The following is a 21919-nucleotide window of genomic DNA, read 5'->3' as shown; positions in this document are numbered from 1 at the left end:
TCCTGCCGCTGTGGAACCTGAAGAGACGCTATCAATGCTCATTATGCTTATACAATAGAGAGCGGCACCTTATTAAAGTCCGCGCTCGCCTTGAGGTTCTGAAAACTCAACTCCGGGTGAGTTCTCTCAACCGCTGCCGCAATTCGACATACGTACGCATTCCCCATACGCGAAGCAATATACCATAAGCACCCTAGAAAGCGGGTCATTTTTCGTATCAGCCGTGCAGTTACGAATTTTCAAGTCTTGCAGGGAGATTGGAATGCATCGTCCACGTCCCTGGGCTGCCTCACATGGAGTCAGATACGGAACACGAAGTCGAGGCGGTGTACCCGCTGCTTTCCCGTTTCATCACGGGTGTTGTGAGACGAGACATAAACAGTTGATCAAGCGATTGAGGCTGATGAAGTTGATTTTGCGTCAAGTGTACGCCCGACTTGGCAGAAAGTTAAAAAACTACAGGCGGAGAATAAAGAGATCGACGAACTCAGCCCTGATCTGCACGTGGGGATGGGTAAGCCCATTTTCGGGATGATACCGCGAGCAGACCTCCCCCACAGTGAGTGAGACTTGTAACCGATGAGAGCGAAAAAAGAGATGGTGGTCTGGAAGGGAGCATCGCGACAGGGGGCATGGTGACGTACGCGCGGTGGTGGCTATGCTGGGCGAGAGGTCGGAATCCGGGGGAAAATCATGCCGTCTGGCCCAGGGTTGTTGTGATTTCCATGTTGTCAGCCCAGAAACACGGACCATTGTAGCGCGAAATCCTTTGTCTTGGCATCATGGTGTGCGAGTCTTGGTTGTGGTTTGGAGATTACTTGGGACTTGATGTTTACCGATAGGGTGAGGTTGAAGACCCGCAGCGAGTTGAAAGACTAATATCATCAGTTTAATCAAGAATACAAGGGCATACGATAAGTTTGATAGATATTTTGTACAAAAGATGTCAAGAACAAAGAATCAAGAATGCGTCTCTCCAAAACCCAGAGAGGAAAGCCATTCGATCCTGGAACCCTGGCCCGGCTCCGAGGCTCGGCATTGGACCCACTATTATACGGGCCTCAACTCCGTATCTGTGAAATGGAATGACAAACCCACTCCCAAGAGATGGTTTCTTGGTAGGGTCACATTCATGCTTTTTTATCGCTCGTACTTCGTATATGTCGCAGAAAGAAGCAAGATATGGAAATACACCCACGTCTCACTTACACCCAAGCACAACTCGATTGCGTGGCTGCCTGCCAGGGCCGTCGTCTGCCCCTGCTAGGGCGCCCCTTCCATCGCCGTGCCCCAGCAGGTGGCTCCTGCTCTAATTAGTGGACACGCCCAAGCCCGCGCCTTCTGGCAATTGACCAATCCGCACGGCGCTGTTATAGTGGTCGGCCACTAAAAGGCAACTGACGTTTCGGTCGGCGCCCCCAGCACCACCTTCCCGGCGCCAAGCAAGCCCCCCCTCCGACTCAAGAGTCAACCCCCATCGTCCTCCGAAACTTAAACATCTCCACGTCCCCTCGGTTCAAAAACGACATCATCATCGATTCAGAGAAGTCGCCTATTTCTTTCAACATTGAGACCACGACCAGCTCGAAATTAGTGAAGAACTCGGCCCTTCCTCGCCGTTTAAGACATTGGGGTGCTTTCGACGATGCATTCCCCTTCATTCTAGGCTTTCTTTTCGGCAACGGTTTCGGTTCTTTATTCTTTCATTATATCATTAAGCCACCCACATACATACATATTGCCAGTACTCTATTACGTGGCATAAATACTCTCTTACATACTCCTCGTTTCCCCTCTCGGGCCTGTCTTGAACACTTCGACGCTTGACCAAGTGCTTCGTTTGACAATCCTTTTGGCGCTCGTCGCCTTCAAACTGCCGCCATGGCCTTCGTCAAGCAAGTTGTTACCCTGATGGGAAAGAACTTGCGAATACTTTTACTACGGCACTTGGCTCTCTGTGTCTGGATGGCCTTTATCCTACCAATCTTCCTCGCCTCTCTCTTCACCTTTACAAAGAACCTTCTCGTCCCTCCAGCGAAATTCGGTATCGGCCACCCAGGCCCAGTCTTGAACCTCACCCAAGCGTTCGAGAGTGCCCGAAGTAACGGCCGCCTAAAACTTGCTCTCGTCGACAATGGCTTTTCAAGCGGAGATATCGACCGAGTCCTTCGTGGTGTAGAGAATGAGATCAGCAAAGCTGCCGACTACATCGAGGTTGTTCGGCTCAACGACCAAGACGGGCTTACGTCTGCGTGCCGTACCAACCTTAGGGGTGTGTCTAGGTGTTTCGGCGCAGTAGTTATGGTCTCTTCCCCCGATCAGGGCCAGGGGGGTGTCTGGAATTACACTCTTCGCTCCGACGGCGCTCTCGAAGAAGCCATTGCCAAGTTCAACATTGACAAGAAGGACAATGATCAGCAAGTTTACATGGCACCCATCCAGCGCACCGTTGACCAGGTCATTGCCCAGCTCAACTCAAGCTCCAACAGTGGCAAGTTGGCCAATACTCAACAGTACCCTTTCACCAGTCTGAGCCAGGAGGAACGTGACGACAAAATTCGGCAAATGTTCCAAAAAACCATCAAGGGATGGATGGGCGTTGCTTTTCTGGGAACTGTTGTTTGGGTATCGTACCACCTTACAGGATTCGTCGCTACTGAGCGCGAAAGCGGCATGTCGACGCTGATCGACTCCATGATGCCAGTACGGAGGCCCTGGCTTGCCATGACGGCACGAATCCTCGCTCATCATTTTTCCTTCTCTCTTGTCTACCTTCCAGCTTGGGTTATTGGGTCCCTGATCGTGCGCAGCGGCGTTTTTGCCAATACCAATGTTGGAATAGTTCTCATATTCCACATCCTCGGCGGTCTGGCATTCTCCTCCATGGCGCTGCTGTTTGCTTCTTTTTTCAAAAAGGCTCAGCTCAGCGGCATCACTGCTATTCTTTCAATCGCTCTACTTGGAATCCTAGCCCAGTCCCTCACTTCCCCTAGAACCGCCGTGGTTGCTGTTCTCTCGTTCTTTTTCACACCCTGCACCTTTGTCTACTTCCTTACATTCATGGCGCGTTTTGAAGAAGAGGACAAGCCTACCAACCTTGGCGCGGTCGCTCCGAAAAGTCCCTGGAACATCCCTGGTATTGTTCTCTGGGTCTTCCTGATCATACAAATCTTCGCCTATCCGCTGATAGGGGCGCTCATCGAACACGCCCTCTACAGTAATGATACACCAGGCCGCAAGGTGCTGCTGAAGCAGGACCAGGTGGATGCTCTCGGGGGGATTACTGTACGGCTGCAAGAGTTCACCAAGATATACAACCCCAGCATTTTCTCTCGGATTTTCAATCGAGGCTCCAAGAGGAAGCAGCCCGTTGTCGCCGTCAATGGGCTAAACCTGGAGGTCGGCCAAGGACAGATCGTTGCCCTCCTTGGCGCGAACGGGAGCGGGAAAAGTACAACACTTGATGCTATTGCGGGAATGAGCAAGTTGACGAGCGGATCCATACACATTGATGGGAGAGCTGGTCTAGGCATTGCTCCTCAAAAGAACGTACTCTGGGACGACCTGACGGTAGAGGAGCACATTCGGATCTTCAACCACCTCAAAGCCCCGAATGCCCGCGCCACTACTGACGCTACCAATGAGCTCATCAAATCTGTCGATCTTTGGAAGAAGCGAAAGGCTTTTGCCAAGACTCTCTCCGGCGGCCAAAAGCGAAAACTTCAACTGGGGATGATGTTGACAGGTGGAAGTGGTGTCTGCTGTGTCGACGAGGTCAGCAGTGGCATCGACCCTCTTTCAAGGCGCAAACTCTGGGATATCATTTTGGCTGAACGCGGTCGCCGAACAATGATTCTGACCACTCATTTCTTGGACGAGGCTGATCTCTTGGCTGACCACATCGCCATCTTGTCCAAGGGAACTCTGCGCGCTGAGGGCTCGTCTGTGGCATTGAAGGATAGCTCGGGTGGAGGATACAAGGTTCATGTTTCCAAGGATACGGTCACCGGAAGTATGCCTGATATTGAGGGCGTTGAGAAGAAGGATGCCTTTGATCTTGTCACTTATGTTGCACCCACGTCACAGCTTGCGGCTACTATCATCAAGGAACTCGAAGCTGCTGGTATCGACGAATATCGATTTTCAGGGCCCACCATTGAGGATGTCTTCCTTCAAGTTGCAGAAGAGATCAAGGACGAAGAAGCTTTCCGCAATGCCAGCGCTGCCGCGAACGAGAAAGCGTCGTCGGATGGGGATGACAGTGGCAACCGAGGACTGAAACTCATGGATGGACGAAGGATTGGATATGTGGAGCAGGCCGTCATTCTCTTCCGCAAGCGCTTGACTATCATCAAGCGGAACCGGCTTCTGTACCTCTTCGCATTTATCCTCCCCATTTTCGCCGCTGGGATGACCTCGCTTTTTGTCCAAGGAGAGGACCCGCCCACCTGCAATCCAGCAGATCAGTCAACCCGGAACGCAGCGACCGAAGACGCCTTCAGTCAGGCCGATAAAGATACAATCATAACATTCATGGCTGGGCCTTCGTCAAAGATTAGCACGGATGCTTTCGCACGAGTCATCGCGCCTCTCATGGCTGGTTTGCGCAGTGGCCCGGCTACATCCGCTGTGTCGAAATTGAAGATTGTTGATACTTTTAGCGAGTTTGAAAACTTTATCAAGGATCACCCGAAAAACATTACCACGGGCTTCTGGCTGGGAGATGAGAAGCAACCCCCGACCTTTGCCTGGGTTGCGAATCTTTTCATCACCAGTCCCCTTCTCGCTCAGGGATACCTCAACACTCTCTTGACGTTGGTCCCCATTGGTACGACATGGGCTGCCTTTGAACGCCCTATTAGTGCGACGGCGGGCGATGCTCTGCAGCTTGTTGTGTACATGTGTATCGCTCTGTCAGCGTATCCTGCCTTCTTCTCCCTCTACCCCAGCAACGAGCGCCGCAGGTTTGTTCGTGGCCTGCAATATTCGAATGGTGTGCGACCGTTCCCTCTTTGGATTGCCTATCTGCTTTTTGACCTCATCATTGTTCTGGTCAGCTCTGCCCTTGTCACGGTCATTTGGGCTGCCGTTTCCAACATCTGGTTCAACCTTGGCTATGTCTTCCTGGTCCTATTCCTCTACGGCATAGCTTCTACACTCTTTGCCTACCTGATATCCCTCTTCACCAAGACCCAGCTAGGGACATACGCCTGGGCAGCAGCTACGCAGATGTTTGTCTTTGTCGTGTACGTTATTGCCTACATGTCAGTGCTCACCTACACCCCCGTCACAAGGGTCGATAGCAGCCTGCGCATCGTTCACTTTGTTGCTTCTATATTCGCGCCGATCGGGTCCATGGCAAGAGCTCTCTTTGTCACTACAAATCTATTTTCTACTGCTTGTGATGAGAACACGGTCACTACAAACCCGAGCGGTATTCTCTACTACGGCGGCCCTATTCTATACCTCATTCTGCAGTCTTTCATTTTGTTTGGTTTAATCATTTGGTTCGATACTGGATCGGCCGGTGCCTCACTCAGGGGCCTCTTTGAAGGTCGGAGGAAGAAAGCCGAGACTGAGGAGGAAACTCCAAACGAAGATGTCGTGGATGAGCTCAGCCGACTAACGGACAACGCAGACGACAATGGCCTTCGAGTGATGCACCTCACAAAGAGCTTTCGCAGAAATACTGCTGTCGACAACGTTACTTTTGGCATCAAGCGGGGTGAGGTGTTTGCACTCCTTGGTCCCAACGGCGCTGGCAAGTCCACCACAATCTCACTCGTACGAGGCGACATCAGACCTGATCACAACGGTGGCGATGTTTTCGTGGAAGATGTCTCTGTCACCAAGAATCTTGCTGTGGCACGGAAGAATCTTGGAGTGTGTCCCCAATTCGACGCTATGGATCAGATGACGGTGCGTGAGCATCTCGAATTCTACGCCAAGATTCGGGGCATTCAAGATGTGGAACATAACGTGAGGGCTGTCATGCAGGCCGTGGGACTGGAGTCATTCTCGAACCGCATGGCGAACGCTTTGTCTGGAGGAAATAAGCGAAAGCTTAGTCTTGGAATTGCACTGATGGGGAATCCTACTGTTGTGCTACTAGATGAGCCTTCGTCTGGCCTTGACGCGGCCTCGAAGCGTGTCATGTGGAAGACTTTGGAGTCGACTGTCCCTGGACGATCGATTCTTCTCACGACTCACAGCATGGAGGAGGCTGATGCGTTGGCCGGGCGCGTTGGTATTCTTGCTCGGCGAATGTTGGCTGTGGGAACACCAGATGGGCTCCGACATCGTTTTGGAGATGCTCTTCATATCCATCTTGTTTCTACCAGCGCACCGCGTACAAGTCAAGATGAGATGGCTCGCATCATCAACTGGATCCGGCAGACACTACCGTCGGCCGAAGTTGAAGAGAAGACGTACCATGGGCAGATTCGTTTCTCCGTCCGCGCAAGCCAGGTCATTGCAGCGACCTCTGGCCGTGACGCTCAAGAGATGGAGAAGAGTGGTGAGGATCTCAGCCAGAGCGCAATTGGACACCTGGTTGTCCTCTTGGAAGAGAACAAGGAACAACTAGGCGTGGGCCATTACAGTGTCAGCCCGACAACACTGGACCAAGTGTTCCTTACGATCGTAGGGAGGCACAACGTCAAAGAAGAGAATTCCGAGGAGAAGCCAGAGAGCTTCTGGAGAAAGGTTTGGATGTTTGGACGGTCTTAGTTGTGGCCGATTGTTGTCCTCCTTCTGGGAGCTGTGTTGTTATCATCTCTTCCAAGGGTTGGGAAGGGGGCACAACGCCGAGCGTGGAGAAGAATCGACGGCCAAAGTACCTAATTTTAACAAGTATTGTTATGTTCAAACGGTTTGATGCTTTGCGCAAGTGTCGCTGCTGGGGCCTGTTATTCTGGAGCACACAGGGACTGCCTTTGTTGTCGCTACCGTGGTCATGTGGACAATCCAGATCATGGTAGCTGTTCAGAAAGGAGACGCTTGTGTGAAGAGAAAGGGGGAGAACACCAGAACAACGCTCACATAGGCACTTGTACATATAGATATATATAATTACCTGCATGTCGAGTCTTGTGAAGCGCGAGAAGTCAACGTTTTGAACAACTGACGTTTCGTTTGGGATTGCGAGCCCTCTACAAGCAACAAGTTTCGATTTTAAACTAGTTGAGATATCTAAAAGAACAGGTAAGAATGTGCTGGCAAGTTATCACTCATACGGTTAGATGTAATGTGCGGCCGCTCATCTACGATGGCATGTACGGCAAATACATCGACCCGTTCGCGACGCCCACCCCATGCAAATGCGCTGCTGAGCACCAGGCCCGGGTCCAGTGCCCACATCACGGCTGCTGCTTCCTGACGACGAAAGTCGTGCCGTGCTCTCATACCAATTGTATACAGACCTACGACATTCATCGCTACGAGCGCCCACCACGGCAACAACAAATTTGGGGCATCAATCCCGTCTTTTACACACAGCCCGGCGATGACTGGGAGAGCATAGAGTATGTGGATATAGCCATCTTTTCGACCAATTTGCCGCCGCAAGTGATAGACTTGGCAGACGAGTTCAAGGAACCACTTGACGATCTTATCATAAAAGGCCGCGAGATCGCCTCCAAACACGAGGATCTCGCCCGGGTGCTCACCGAGACCGATGACAAACGGAAGCTACATGCAAAGCAACACTGCATCGCGTGCAGTGGCAAAAACTGGGTCTGTCCGGTTGCCCAAGATATCAAAGGGGAAGAACAGGTGGCGGCGAACCTGCGATCCGAGGGCCTGACGCTGTCGGTAGAGTTCAACAGGTTGTGGACCGACGTAAACAACAGGGTGGTGAGGCACATGGTCATGGAGCAGGTTAATGAGATCTTCAGGCTGAGAGGAATAGCATGAGCATAATGAATGCAATGATAAAGGTATGTGGCGCTGCCTCTGCTTTATGATTCTGGTACTGGAAATGATGTTATGGCATTTAGAGTCTGGGGCAGATTTCTTATTTGGATACCTATAGGAGTAAGTCGCTGTATAGATGTTTTGTATCTTTTGCTATGGACAACTGTTCCGGCTGTTGGTACGCTGGGTGTACTTAGGAACAATACAAGTTGTCAACGGGAGAATATTCCTTTGTTTCTGGACATATATATATTTGCTTCTTTCATTGTTCTTCAAACATAGAACATGACACAAAGTGCAGCCAGACATACAGCTTTCCCGGTATCAATGAGACTCTCAATCAACGCGTTTCATTGCGTTTTTACCAGTTCTTGATCTTTTCCCCTCCACAGATTATCCATGACAGGGAGATATCTCTTTGCTACTCATATACCTATCTGCCAATTTTTCATCTCTCGTTCATCACATCTGTGATGAACTTTGAACATTTCCGCACTATGCCCACCTCGGCCACAGTCTTCCGGACACTGTCAAATACTGTCCTTAGTTCCCCGCGGAAAAGATCACATCTCATTGTCTTATCCAAGACACTCCTCTCTTCTTCCTCCTCTCATGCCGCGGGCATCTGATCAAGTACTGTAAGTCACTCGAGGCAGCAAGGGACAAATATGGAACGGCACACTCCGAACGACCGGCCGTATAGGTCCCATCTCCGGCCGGCCTGTCTGCCGTGTAGGAAGCGAAAATCGCGGTGCCAGTCTGAGGCCTCCTCCGAGACATGTCTCATGTGCCGGGCGCACCGCACCGACTGCGTGTTTCCTTCCGGGCCGAGTGGGACCCCGGGTGCCCGGCGTCGGCGGCAGACCCGGTCGCTCGGGGCTTCCGCTCGCAGGAGCACGGTACCCCCGTCCACAACAGACGCATCGGTCCTTGAACAGTCAGGTTCTGACCCGGAGACGAACTCACTTGTTAATCAAGTTTCCGTGCCGATATCCAACACCCCTGTTGGTGCCGCCCAGGGTTCGTCAAGAAATCGAGAGTGGCCGCCGCATCAGGACACTCAACAAGATGAGTCCCCCCTGGCACTAGGATCAAACGACGAGCAACAGCACAACCTCCACATCGTCGGACCGGCAGTCACGTCGGACAACCAGGTCTTGTCCGACTACCTATCCGCAATGCCCAGTGCAACACGAGGCTCCAGGATGGTCATTCCGGTGCCGGGCAACAGATCCCGGCCCGTCTTATTCACCATGGTGCAGAAGCAGCCGCTGGGGCTCGACTCGAATCGCAGCCTTCCTGCGGAAAAGCTTCAGGTGGTTGAAAAGGTTCTGGAGCCTTTCATGGCTGATTTACTAGACGTGTAAGAGCTGCAATAAGTGGGCGCTGGCCGGGGCTGACATTATGTAGCTATTTTGAGAAAGTCAACTCATCCTTTCCTCTTCTAGATGAGACGTCTTTCCGCAGGCAATACAGTATAAACAAGGATGGGATATCTCCTGCACTTCTGGCAAGCTTATATGCGCACTCAATGACATTCTGGGGCAGCTCTCCCAGTCTCTCTCGCCAAAGACGCCCGGATGGGCGCTTCATCTGGAACCTTGCCACAGAAGCTACGTACTCGCAGCTGTATCGGTCTCCAGGAATGTCAATAATCGAGGCGATTCTATTGAATGTAGGTGGACGGCCAACGACCTCTCTCATTGGTAATGGTGTGCTGCTTGGGTCTGCCATAGCCATGGCTCATTCACTTGGGTTGAATCACAATCCAATGCCTTGGGAGATACCACAGTCTGAGAAGAATCTTCGGATGAGAATTTGGTGGGCTTTACTAGTCCACGATAAATGGTACGCGATATTTCAAGGTGTAGCAGGGTCTCTAACATGGGCGCAGGACAAGTCTCTCCCACGGGACACCCCCACACATCTCCAAGACGCAATACGACGTGCCTTCACCTACGATAGAGAATCTCTGCGAAAAAGGTTCTTCGGCAGAGAAAGTATCAAAAGCCTCCATCTATGTAGCTCTCGTTGGATTGACCGACGTCTTGGATCTGCACTTGAATCACATCTACCAGCTGAGGAAGTCGGATGAACTCGGAGATGTCACCCATCTGGAGCTCGCTCTCAACAACTGGATTGACTCCATGGGCGACAGAGTTCGTCGGATCATTATTCGTGGGACAAACCTCGACATTCCAGGGGCACCGAATCTGCGCTTGGCTTATCTCACCGTCCGGCTTCTCCTCCAACGGATCGAGCTCGAGGCCGAGAAGCGCATCTCCAACGCTGGAGATGGTCGTTTACTGAACTGCTATATGGAAGCCCGAAGGACCTCGGAGGAGATGCTCATCTTGACTCAAGAGTTGCAACCTGAGCATCTTGCTGATTTCTGGCTACCCAGCAGTGCCTTTTCGTTCCCAGCCGCCGTGAGCTTTCTCCTGCGGTGTGCCCTCGAGACGGAGAATTCCCCTTCTGGTCTTTCACAAAGCAATTCATTAAAAATCGCCTCTGATCTCCTCGCAGCTCTTCGATCTCACAAGGAGAAGCACGCATGGGATCTCGGCGATATCTGCCTCGCGCAGCATACCGAGGTTGTGGACAAGCTTCTGGCCATGGTGCCTCCTGAGGACCCTGGGCCAGACGGGGCTTCAGATTTCTCGGAATTCGCTATGCTCGATCCTTCTTTTATCGATCAGTTTCTTCCGAGTCTATGGGATCCTCTGCAGAATGCGTGGTAGAGACTTGATTTCCCGCGGGAAAGTCGACAACGCGTTTTGCGTAATACAAAGAGTCAAGATCTATTCGGTCAATGTGCTTCCTTTGTTATATGGAGGCCAAGAACCATGAATGCCTCTGAAAGCTTCGTTTCATCAGTCAATGCATTAACCTGATTGGAACCCAAACAGCCGCCCTTACAACCTCCCTAGGAAGTGCTCTCAGCCAGTCACTCTAGAGACTGAAGAATAAGGAGTCATCTACCCTGGCTAAGAAATGGGCTTTAATGATGCTTATAGTCCCCTTATCCATGAATTAGTAGATGGTCTCTACTCAACAGTGACCGCGGCTCTGAAATTGGTTGGATTGACTATGCGATATGATGACGGCCGTGAACAAGATGACAGAACAGCAGGAGGATCAAAGACAGAAAGAAGATTCCTAGACAAGAAAATCGACGGAAAGCTCCAACAAAAAAAGGGCAACATGCTAGGAAAACAACCGCCGCAGAAAACTCATCACATATCGCCCCAAGCGCCGAACTCCTCCCAAACAAAACACGTCTCTCTAAACGCCTTCGCTTCCCTCGCCTCCCTCGCCAATCTATCTTCATCGAATACGATATCCAACCCGTCGAAAATGTCTTCCTCCTCTGGATTCACGGCCTCGCGATCGAGAGCCCCTTGGACGTAGAGCTCCATGCACCCGCGGCACGGCTGCCTCGTGTGCTTGATGCACTTGCAAACTTCGCACATTTCTCGTCGTCGGTGCTCGATACGCGTGAGACTCTTGTTGCTGCAACCCATCATGGCCACGCACCGCTGGCAGCGCATCTTCCACGCCGTGTCTGGCTCCTTCTCGGCCATCTCAAGCTGCTTCCAGGGGAACTTTGCCTTTGGACGGATGCGGAAGCACATGTAGCAGGGGAAGTTCTCAATGTTGGAGAACTCTAGGTCTGCCACGTCCTTTGTCCACTTGTCCCGAACGAAGCGGTAGCGGGTAGGCAGAGAGACCCAGCTATTTGGCTTGACAATGTCGCTGAGGGTGTAACTTGCCTGGGCGAGACGAAGAACATCGTGAAAGTCCAGGAAAGAAGCAATGTTGAACATGATGTGTGTTGGGAGTGTTTCCAGTCCTTGGCATTCTCGACGAGGAGACTTTGTGCAGAGGGCCAAGGCCTCAGCAACCTCGTCCTCGCTGGAACTCTCATCGAGAAGATTGCTCTGACACTTGGTAGACTTTGTCTGATACCGACAGCAATTGTGACAAAAGTAGTACTTTACGTCTCTTGTCCCGTTCCAGATACCCTCGCCGTGCTTATAGTGCTTCAACTTGCCAGAACAGTCAAGACAGAAGCGATTCTGCCACGCGTCCTGGCCAAACCAAGCAGGACGCCCAAACTTTTTCTTTGGAAAGAAACGAAAGCACTTGTAGCAGGCGAATAGCTCTTTTCCAATCTCTCGAAAGTGACGATCCTGGTTCTCGCAAAAGTCGGCGACTTCAGACCTGGAGAGGATGGCGATGGGGTCAAGGATCTGGTGGAAGAAGCGGTTTGTAGAGGCGAGGTTGACGATTCCGGGGTAGTCGAGCTGCTTTGCTACTTCGAAGTGAATGTCAAAGGGCAGGTTTTGGAACCTGAGGGAGCTGTTGGGGTCCATCTTGGCTTGGGTTGCCAGGTATGGCGGTTCAAGTCCAAGCGAACTGATAGTTGATGCCGTTGAACCTTGATGTAGTCACTCACGGTTGATGCGTGTGAGTTGGTTGCTCAGTTGTTGTATGTCGTTGTGTATGTCTCCAATGCTGAACAATGAGGTTACGTATCATCGCTTTGTTGGTGTAACCCATGTGTCGCCAGTACAAATCAGGGCATGAGCCGAAACAAAAGAAGAAAAAGCTTGTATATACAGATCTTGAAAAGTGAATGCGTTACATCTTGAGATACTCGCACTCCCGTTTTCCAAGCTTCTTTTATAATGAATATCGCTGCTGAGGTTGGCCCCAATCGCCGCCTGACTCACACGGCACATGTGTACAACGACCATGCACAGTTTGGCTCAAGCCTAGGGAAATAGGCACTGCAGCCTAGAGATGATACTATTCCTCTACTAAAGTACCAATCACCTTTCAAGTCATTCGCGGGCACTATGTTGTCGTCTTACTCAGGGTGGCTGGGGTGGGCCGGGATATAGGCAGACGATGCTAACGACCCTTGGCGGCGGGAGTGAGTCTGGATCACGACAACACCTGAGAAAGAGGGCCGAAACAATCAAGCAAGATGCCTAGTGACAAGATGTTGTGGTTAGTGATATGCGTACCTATCGCATAATAACGAAAGGAAAATCTTGGAGAAGCATCAATTTGTTATCTATTTGCCAGTGCAAGCAGCAAACAAGGAAGTCATCGGCTTGGATCATGCTTATACACCATACGCACATCTAAATGCAGTCTCACACCACACTTATCATTGTACCTGCATCTGGTGGTAAGACTAATATGCTTCTCCGATCCTCGGCTTTCCCAGGTGACTCAGTTGAGCTTTGAATACCATTCGTTGACGGTAGAACATACCCAAGCTCTTGTCCATCCTCACTACATCAGCCTGAGTGCTCCAGGGACTTTGTCCCTGACGAGGCGCCATCCTCCGATACAAACTCCGAGCTGTGCCTGGTCGCATTGCCCTCAAGTCTCTCCTCTAGCCGTGAGCACCTCTCCGGGAAGGCCATATGAGTGAGCTCCCTCAGTGTGAACGCGGCCAAGCCCAGTCACCAGCCCAACCTTCATCTTCATCCCTAGGAAGACCATTAGGACGGACCTCTTGACTGCCTTTGTGATCAATCCAAGGGTCCCAAGTCCGACCGTATTCGTCAAGACGGCGCGCCTCAAAACTTCGCACCACCCAGGTTCTTTGTTGATGCAGTCGTGCTCTAAAAGATCTTTAGACAGCATATCATTCGACACCGTTTCGGGTGTTGTATCAACAAGCCTTGGCGGAGCCATCCTTGCGCAAAGGGTCCAGCACTGATACTCGGTTCCATCGAAATGGTCTGTTGACAGCTATGCACAATGCGCGTAGTGAATCTCGGTTGGTTTTGTATGTTGGCCATCGTACTTGGGGCTGCGATCCTCTTGTTGACATTTCTTCGCCCTGGTGAGTCAAATCTTGCAATCCTACCCGGCAGGGTTGTCAAGTAGCATGAACTGTTGAGCGACCAAGATAAAGACAAGAAAATATGTGGAATTAGCTATAAGACTGGGGTATATAAAGTCGTTACTCATAAAGTTCAGCATCAAGTGAACATGTCCAACGTTGCTCCAATGATATCCTACTCAGAGGATGAAATGCCCTTTCCCAGGCATATCTGCTGTAATTCCATATACGAGCGCTTCTCACTCGCACCCAATTTCGGTTTATGTGGTTGAACAAAGGAACAAGTGGTCGTGTCGTCGTGTGGTGGTGGTGGGTGGGCTATGCCCAGTATTTTCGAGTGCCGGTCGTCATAATACTGCTCTCTTTATATCGAGAGAGGAGAGGTCGTCGACTGGAAGGTATGGGGATGCTCTCGCTTTGAGCCGACGGTGTAGCTTGACTCGCTTGACAAGAGCCATGATGCAGACTCCAACAACCATGAGGGCTTCGATGCTGAGGAGGGCGATGTAGACGATGTTGAGAATCTTCTGCTCGCGCAGATAGGCAAAGGTTGACATGCTGCTGGGCAGCGGGGCTGAACTTGGGACGAGAGGCATGGGAAGTGAATTCTAGATTTGTTGCATTCTCTTTTTGTTGGGATCTCTCGTCAGTCGCGTGTCTCGATGGGCAACGGGGGCTCGCCACTCTCACCTTGCCCTCGATCAACAATCAAACTCCAGGCGCCTCGCAAGATTGAAAATGAAATATTCGCGCTCGCAAAGAGAAGGAGTGGTTGTGTTAAGAAAAAAAACTCTTGGGTGGCGGTGTGGGATAGTATATCATCAGCGCCAGAGAGAGTCGGGGAAGAGGGAAGGGTTCCAGTTCCTTTTAGTTTGTTTCCTTGGCGCCGAAACGAATGGAGTCGCCCCCATGGATGGTGTGCTCCTTTGCAAGGACTATTTTAATGCTAGGGTTGCAAAAATGCAGTGCCGTCCGGGGAGGGGAACGACCGCTTTGACCGCCTGGATGCCCGTGTTGGATGCCGGTTTAAATGCGAGGCAGATGGGCAATAAGCCTTTGATCAATGCAACGAGATGTGCAATTACCGGTGGGACGAAAGGCAGATTGTGGCCTCATTGTCACCTTTTCGTTCGACCCTCTTGCAGACAGAAGAGAAGAGAAGAGAAGAAGAGAGGAGTCTTGCTGGTGCAGGGATTGCCTGATCCTGGTCTCGGGCGAGGCGATCGCCAACCTTTTTTGCCCTGTGACCAACTTGCTTGTTCCCCCCAACGCTCGTAAACCGCAGTGGGCTTGCTCTAAGCTTGGCCAGATGAGGAACCGGCAAGAACAAGGCTGGCGGGTCTCAAGCGGGCTCTCCGTCGCGTGACAGCGTTGCAGTTGTATGTGGCATCATGGGAGAGTTTCTGGCCACCGTGACATGATGGCATGAAATTTCCCCTGAAATGATCGAATCTATGCTGCAGAGATGATAAGCGAGGGTTCAGACATGGTCAGATGAAATGGAAGGGAAGGGGAGGGGGAATGTCATCAATAAATTCCCGCTTGTGGCTCTTGCATTTGATGAACAGGGGTTCATGGGTTAAGATGGAGTCGTTACCTCGTAGGTGGTGGCTGGATAAAGGCGGTGATGAGATGCAGTATCCGTCACTCCCACCAAGAGACCGTCATCATTCTTTCGCAATAGAGGAACATCAAGATAAGTCCAGAAACCTAAACGAAACCGAAATGCTCTGCCTCGAAGCATCGCAAGTTACGCGTGTCAAGACGCGCAACCGACACATCGCGTGTCTCATCCGCGTGTGGTGAGTGTGCCATGTAGATGACGCCGTCAGATGGAGGTTATGATAGAGAGAGCCTCGGGAATGGGTGCATGTTGAAGATAAACCACCATCGTAGAGGGGGTCTGATGCGCAGGAAAGGGTCTTTCACATGTCAGGGCCAGACATCCTCATGCGTCCTTGTTTGGTTGAGATTGTCTCATTGCCTTTGCCACGCAACGTAAGGGATGCGTTCCTGAGCGAGCAATCATCAGTGACAGCTGCTTCTCCAACGAGCAGTTGATCCCAACATTTCTGCAAGGACATAAGAGGGTACTTGCAGATACACATTCCACAGTGTGACAGCCACGTATCTCCCTAACACGGAACCGCTGCACAGCCACGCCTGCACCGCCCATCATGCGACCAACGTGTCGATGACGTCGCCCTCCCCCGCATCATCCATCACCAGCTGCCTCCCTCTCAACTGAGTCCCTCTCCAAGCGCTTAAACAAGCTCCCCACCAATTTGACCAAACACGCCTTGCCTCCCATCGTCACGATCCAGGTTGTGGTGTCGTCATTCCTACAAGTTTCCGCGTGTTATTATAAAAACCCTTTGCCGCGTCGCAAAACTCAAGCCCTCCAAGCCAGCTTAGATACCCCTCCATTACCCCTCCTCACAACATCCATTCAACAACATCACCATATATCATCTACTTCCCTAACAGACACATTCACCATGGCTTCCAACGCTACCGTTCACGTCAAGAACATTGCCGTCGCGACCAGCGACAGCGAGATCAAGGACTTTTTCAGCTTCTGGTAAGTTCACGATGCTCACTAGCCACATGGCATCACGGACCTCCACTAACCTCGGCCACTAGCGGCAAGATCGCTGATCTCAAGGTCACCACCGAGGGCGAGACCAAGTCGGCCGACGTCACTTTTGAGAAGGAGACGGCCAAGAAGACTGCTCTTCTCCTCCACAACACCCAGCTCGGCCCCAACCACCTCGAGGTCACCAGCGCCGGTGAGGATGTCGACGATGATGCCGCTCACCCCACCAAGAACGCCGACCGCGACTCCGACGAGATCACTCAGGAGGAGAAGCCCCGCGCCCGCATCCTGGCCGAGTACCTTGCCCACGGCTACGTGATCGGAGATGCCGCCATCCAGCGCGGAATCGAGCTTGACACCAAGCACAACGTCTCGAACCGCTTCCTCACCACCCTCCAGAACCTCGACACCAAGTACCACGCCACCGACCGGGCCAAGGCCACCGACCAGAGCTACGGCATCACCCAGCGCGCCAACACCCTATGGCTCGGCCTCAGCTCGTACTTTGAGAAGGCTTCCCACACCCCCACCGGCAAGAAAATCGCCCAGTTCTACACGGATAGCAGCCGACAAGTTCAGGAGGTCCACGCCGAGGCTCGACGTCTGGCTGACCTGAAGACGGAGGAGGCTGGTGGCAGCGCCTATAAGGCCGCGGGACTCGAGAAGGTGTTTGGCAAAGAGAAGACCTCTGGTACCACTGCTCCCGAGTCGGGTCCTGGTGACTCTACCGGCACTTCCACCCAGCCTGCTCCTACGGAGAACATCCCCAGCGTCAGCGCTCCCGAGGGTGGTGAGAAGCACTAAATATCATGAAACGATGATGATCATGAAAACGGTTGATGAGAATGGGGATTGTTGGGTTTGACAGAATAGTCCTTTGTTGCTTTGTAACGAGTTATCACCTTCAAGCATGGCGCACGTGCAACATGATTTCAAATTGATTCCTCGATCATGGTTTATTAGACTACATAATACGGTGATCCATCAAGCTGTCCCTTTGTCAAACGATCCTTCCACCAGCATTAACAATCCCACCACATGAGCTTTGCAACATGAAAATCACTCCTTCTTGAAGCCCTTGGCGAATTTTTCTTTTAGAATATCCTCGGTGATAGGCTTGGGGTTCGACACGAGGTTCTACAACTGCGTCAGTGTTGTAAACTTGGGTGTCGTGGCTTAGAGGGACTCACATCAAGCTGACTCTTGGGGTCCTTGTACTCTGTCTTTCCGAGGCCGCCCGTTCCAGATCCAGTAGGATCCTGTAGCTGGCGACCACTCTGGTTCTCAGGAGAAGGAGACTGACGACCCTCAGGCATTTTGACTGTTGTTCTTGGTGTAGAGTTGAAGGCGTGGCAGCAAGTGTAGTTGAATAAAGACGTTTGTTGAAGGTTGAAGAAGTTGCAACGGTATTGAAACGGCGTCTCTTAAATACAGCAGCAAGGAATGGAGCTTGTGCCGACTACGGAAGAGATGATTGAACATTGACGTCGAGGCGCGAGTGTATGCCGTCATAGGGAGAATTACATCATGACGCCAGATCGAGATGGTCTCTGCGGATCAATCAATGGCTGAAATGTGACGATAAGATTGCATTCATCCGGAATAGGAATTCTAGGCTCTTGATGGTCTAGTGCCGGCATTTTAAAACTTTGGAGGTTGGCTAATTCGCGTGAAGCTCTCAAGATGCTTCTGTTACTGATATGGAGCTTGAGTGTTGGTGGTGAGGTTGGTAGACGGCCGGGCAATTTGCCGGGTCATGCAATGCAGCACTATATGCCGGCAATTGAAATAAAACGATGGCAAGCAGTCCTTAATACTCTATGCATGATATCTGGGCGAATTAATTATTCATGCCTTCGGGTAATGCTGCCCAAGTACTGACTCTTAGCGGGCTCGTCGTGGAACAATGATGCACACAAGGCCTTCCACGTATCTCGAGGCCTCACAACGCCCTGATTCACTCAGCAACAGCAATCTCAGCTCTTCATCACGGCTGTGACAAGGCGACCAAGCTCACATCACGGCCCAAGCAACAACTGTCACCGAGTTTCAGGGGCTCTGGCAGACCAGTCGGAACTCTCGAGCCGGTCCAGGGGACAGCCCCAGCAGCCTGTTTTAGCGTCCGCCTCATCCGTTCCAGTGGTGCCAGCGGCCCGCTAAACCCCGCACCGACGGTGGGAACGCGTGCCCGTAAGGCTCGGGTTCAGGGCGGTCGAGTCCCGTTCTCAAACACGCGTCGGGCTTCGGCTTTCCTCTCTTCATGATAAACCGCCGTTATCCTCCCTTGGGCATCTTTTGCAGCTTAAATCCAAGCGACACTTCCACTCTGCAACATCGAGAAGCAGCTGTAGCTTCAGCTTCATCACCGGCATGCCGGATCTCAACTCGGTTCCTCCTTCGCCTCATTCTCTCGCGGCCTCTCGCCGCCAGTCTACGAACCAGATGGCTGCTCCGCCAGTTCCCCCCTCGCCGTCCCTCAACATCCTCCCTTCGAACCAGAGCGCCGTCAACCAGTCCCAATCCCCTTCTCTCCCATCGCCAGTTCTAACGGCTTCGCAACCGCCTTCTCATGCCTCTGTCGTCCCTGGATCGGCTGGGGAGCATGGTGTTGGACCTGGGCCTGGGCCGCTGAGACATCCTCGACCCTTGACCGCCGCGGAGCTCCATCTCCAGCTTGAAAAGGAGCAGGAGGCTGTGGTAAGTAGAGAACAATACGCAATCTATACCCCCAGCATCTAATTTTCGCCATAGGTCAACCGCCTGACTCGAGAGCTCTCCCTTCTCCGAGCTGCCCAGAACGCCTCGGTCGTTTCAAACACATCGTCCACCTCGGCCGCAAACTCGTCCCATGATGTCGCCGAGCAATCCCTCCTCTCCGGATCAGGCTTTTCTATCCCGACCGCCCGCCATCAGAGAACATCATCCACTGCATCTCAGAGCTACGGCAATCAGCAGCTGTCGTCGTCCTACGAGGCACGGATCCATGCCCCTCGCCCCTCCTCGCACGCTACCCCTCTCTCACGGCAGAACAGTTCCGCCTCTCGTAGGAGCCAGACAAACTCTCCCGGACCGCAACACAGCCTTGATCCCTCGAGCTACTTCCAGCATCAGAGGATCCCTGCGCCCACATCGATTCCCCCGAGCTCGGTCGGCGCAACCCCGGGAAGCGTCAGCGAGCAACTGAGCCCCGGCATGATGCCAGCAACGATGCGATACGAAGAGACGGCGTTTTATAGAAATGAGCTAGAGACGGCCAAGAGGGAGAATGATGCCCTGAAGCATCGTATCAGAGAGCTGGAGAGGCAAGTCCGCCAGAGGAGGACGAGCGATGCCAGTCGACCAAGGAGTGAGAGTGTCAGCACCACTGCCAGCTTCAGCGTCACCCCGGCCGGAGGTGTCAGCATCGCAGGACCCCGAGACGGAGGCCTCGTCCGACCGGGAGGTGAGCGCGAGCGAGGAATGACGACGCAGAGCGTGCTCAGCGTGGCCAGTGTCGGTGTGGGCGTTCCAGAGGAGGAGCTCAAGGTTGGCGAGAGCGCAGCCAGTGCTGGAGTTGCCCCTAGTGCGCAATGATTGGAGGCTCTAAGTGTCGTTAAGCAAGGCTCGTAGACAGCTCTGCTTTTGGTAGTGAGCTTGGAATGAACATGAAATCACGACTGGGTATGCTGGTATTGGCGTTGGAGGAGCTTTAGAATCACAGGAAGAGCTCTGTAGATATTTTTCTTTCACGAAGCAAGTGCTTAGATTTTTGGTATTGCAACGACTGCCTTGGTCCAACTTTTGTTTTCAAAGAGCCTTAAACGCCGCTTTCTCGATCATCGAACCCCCATCCCATCCCCCATCTACGAATCTCTGTCTCGGCTCAGTCTATCAAACTTGATTTGTACATTGCCTGCAAGTGAAATGCATCCCGTCGTCCTTTGGCCATTCTTCAGATATCGAAGCTGCCTTCTGGGTAACTGTTCCCCAGACACAGTCTCTACCTGGCAGGTATTCCTTGAAGGGGTCCAGAGACGGATCCTTTTTGTTGACAAAGTCCAGAACGAGCCGTTCGGGGATGATCCAGGGTTCAACAATATCCTGGAGGTACCCTTCCTGTGAGGGGAAAACGAGGAAACGATGCAGTTTAAGTTTCTTCGCCTTTGCCGCAGCCTTGATGATCTCGGCAGGGCTCTTGTTGCCCCCGGTGCAGCCGTGGATCAGAATGTGCTTCAGAGTTTCCGCATGGCCCTCCATGAATTCGACGAAGGGCTTGGAGGTCGGCAACATAACAAAGCTGATCTTGATGGTTTGCAAGAACTTCCATCGGCAACATAGCACCCCCTGCAACACCCACTTCGAATGGCTGTTTGGCCTGGAATAGGTTCCGGTTGGCCTGAATCGCAACGACAACTCGCGAATGTTGTTAGCTTCCATTAGAAAGAATTTCAGCATTACCTCGGAGCTGGGAGTTCCCTTCCAGTGGCCTCCGGCCGAATCAATCCGAAGATCCAGCCCTCGGAGCTTCCTCAATGGCCATCTCCAAACCATGATAGAGGTGGGATCTAGACCAACCATGGGAAACTGGGTCATGATTAGGCCTTTAAGAAATTCCCTACGAGAAATTGGGGTGGGAAGACCCAGGTCTTCGCTAAACAATGAGTCGACCGTTCCGCGGAGAGGCCCGGCAGGGAACGAGGCAGGTAGCTCAGTGTGCTGACCTCCCATGGCTTGTAGACACTCGCAATTGAGCCATCTCATGTAGTTCAAGGGATCTTGGCACCTAAACGAAGTGATTCTCGACTTTCGTCTGCGCATGGCGGGCCACAGGGCGTAGACGAGCCCATCTATCTGGTCTCTCTCTGGGTGGAGGCCTAGAGGCCCAAGTTCTGAGGCAAAGGTGTGCAGATTGGGCATAGCATCGAGGCTCAAGAAGAAGTGACCGCGGAACTCCTTGATGTAATCTTCATGGCCGGTCCAAGTGTTGACATGGCCATGGGGGTCATCGTGTGTATCACGTGTGCCAGAGGTGATCCAGATCACCTGTTGAACAAGAGGGGCGATGTGTGGTGAAAGGGATATGCCTTGAAGCTTCTTGATGTGCTTTTCAGCAAAGTTGACTTTGATGGTGTGAAAGAGACGGGGGAGGGTGAAGGGCTCGAGGAAACGCCAGCATAGGCTGAAGCAACTTGTTCCTCAAACTCACGATCTTGCCTTCTGATACGATTGCTGCTTGATAACCCGCTAACTCTTCACACTAAATCTCTTCACACTAAATCTCAACGTCGTTATCTTGAAAGTTTCCCTGTTCCGTAGGAAGCTCGCAGGAGCGCCTAGCTATCCGTCTGCCAGTCTAGGTGCTATGCTGTTTGTTGGTGTTTGTGCAGGGAGAGGATGTCTTTGACTGGGTCTGACCAATTCCAACACCGGCACAAAACATTCAAGAGACGGAACATGCATGAAAATAGGCAGTAATTTTTTATCAGCATACAAGGATACTCCAGTTATCTCCAACAGGCTTTGTTCCAGCTCAAAGACATCCGTCAAGGCCGTATACATTATGG

The 21919-nt window shown here is 52.1% G+C and overlaps 6 protein-coding genes and 1 pseudogene across 7 annotated transcripts, besides 1 other annotated feature; 4 read left to right on the top strand and 3 right to left on the bottom strand.

Moving 5' to 3' along the window:
• Positions 1-1881: 1881 nt before the first annotated feature.
• On the top strand, positions 1882-6729 carry NCS57_00381000 (uncharacterized protein; the record flags this gene model as incomplete). Its single annotated transcript, XM_053053790.1, has 1 exon — positions 1882-6729. One exon carries the CDS (start codon positions 1882-1884, stop codon positions 6727-6729), a length of 4848 nt encoding a protein of 1615 aa, XP_052915950.1.
• A 2438-nt stretch (positions 6730-9167) lies between these two features.
• On the top strand, positions 9168-10655 carry NCS57_00380900 (Zn(2)-C6 fungal-type domain-containing protein; the record flags this gene model as incomplete). Its single annotated transcript, XM_053053789.1, has 3 exons — positions 9168-9277; positions 9325-9762; positions 9809-10655. The coding sequence occupies 3 exons, from the start codon at positions 9168-9170 to the stop codon at positions 10653-10655; spliced, it is 1395 nt and encodes a 464-aa protein (XP_052915949.1).
• Positions 10656-11150: 495 nt separating this feature from the next.
• NCS57_00380800 (uncharacterized protein) lies at positions 11151-12290 on the bottom strand (the record flags this gene model as incomplete). The annotated part of the gene is made up of 1 exon (XM_053053788.1): positions 11151-12290. One exon carries the CDS (start codon positions 12288-12290, stop codon positions 11151-11153), a length of 1140 nt encoding a protein of 379 aa, XP_052915948.1.
• Positions 12291-16041: 3751 nt separating this feature from the next.
• On the top strand, positions 16042-17180 carry NCS57_00380700 (uncharacterized protein; the record flags this gene model as incomplete). The annotated part of the gene is made up of 2 exons (XM_053053787.1): positions 16042-16361; positions 16424-17180. Exons 1-2 carry the CDS (start codon positions 16279-16281, stop codon positions 17178-17180), a joined length of 840 nt encoding a protein of 279 aa, XP_052915947.1. The 5' UTR covers positions 16042-16278.
• Positions 17181-17435: 255 nt separating this feature from the next.
• Positions 17436-17692, bottom strand: NCS57_00380600 (uncharacterized protein; the record flags this gene model as incomplete). The annotated part of the gene is made up of 2 exons (XM_053053786.1): positions 17436-17513; positions 17567-17692. 2 exons carry the CDS (start codon positions 17690-17692, stop codon positions 17436-17438), a joined length of 204 nt encoding a protein of 67 aa, XP_052915946.1.
• Positions 17693-18734: 1042 nt separating this feature from the next.
• Positions 18735-19949, top strand: NCS57_00380500 (annotated as a pseudogene). The gene is made up of 2 exons: positions 18735-19073; positions 19128-19949.
• Positions 18735-19949: a sequence feature.
• Positions 19950-20246: 297 nt separating this feature from the next.
• On the bottom strand, positions 20247-21914 carry NCS57_00380400 (uncharacterized protein; the record flags this gene model as incomplete). The annotated part of the gene is made up of 2 exons (XM_053053785.1): positions 20247-21534; positions 21847-21914. 2 exons carry the CDS (start codon positions 21912-21914, stop codon positions 20247-20249), a joined length of 1356 nt encoding a protein of 451 aa, XP_052915945.1.
• Between the last annotated feature and the right edge of the window lie 5 nt (positions 21915-21919).

Source organism: Fusarium keratoplasticum, chromosome 3 (assembly GCF_025433545.1).
Source record: "Fusarium keratoplasticum isolate Fu6.1 chromosome 3, whole genome shotgun sequence".
Lineage (NCBI taxonomy): Eukaryota > Fungi > Ascomycota > Sordariomycetes > Hypocreales > Nectriaceae > Fusarium > Fusarium keratoplasticum.
Note: the sequence above shows the minus strand (reverse complement) of the source record. Positions and strands in the feature narration are given on the sequence as shown.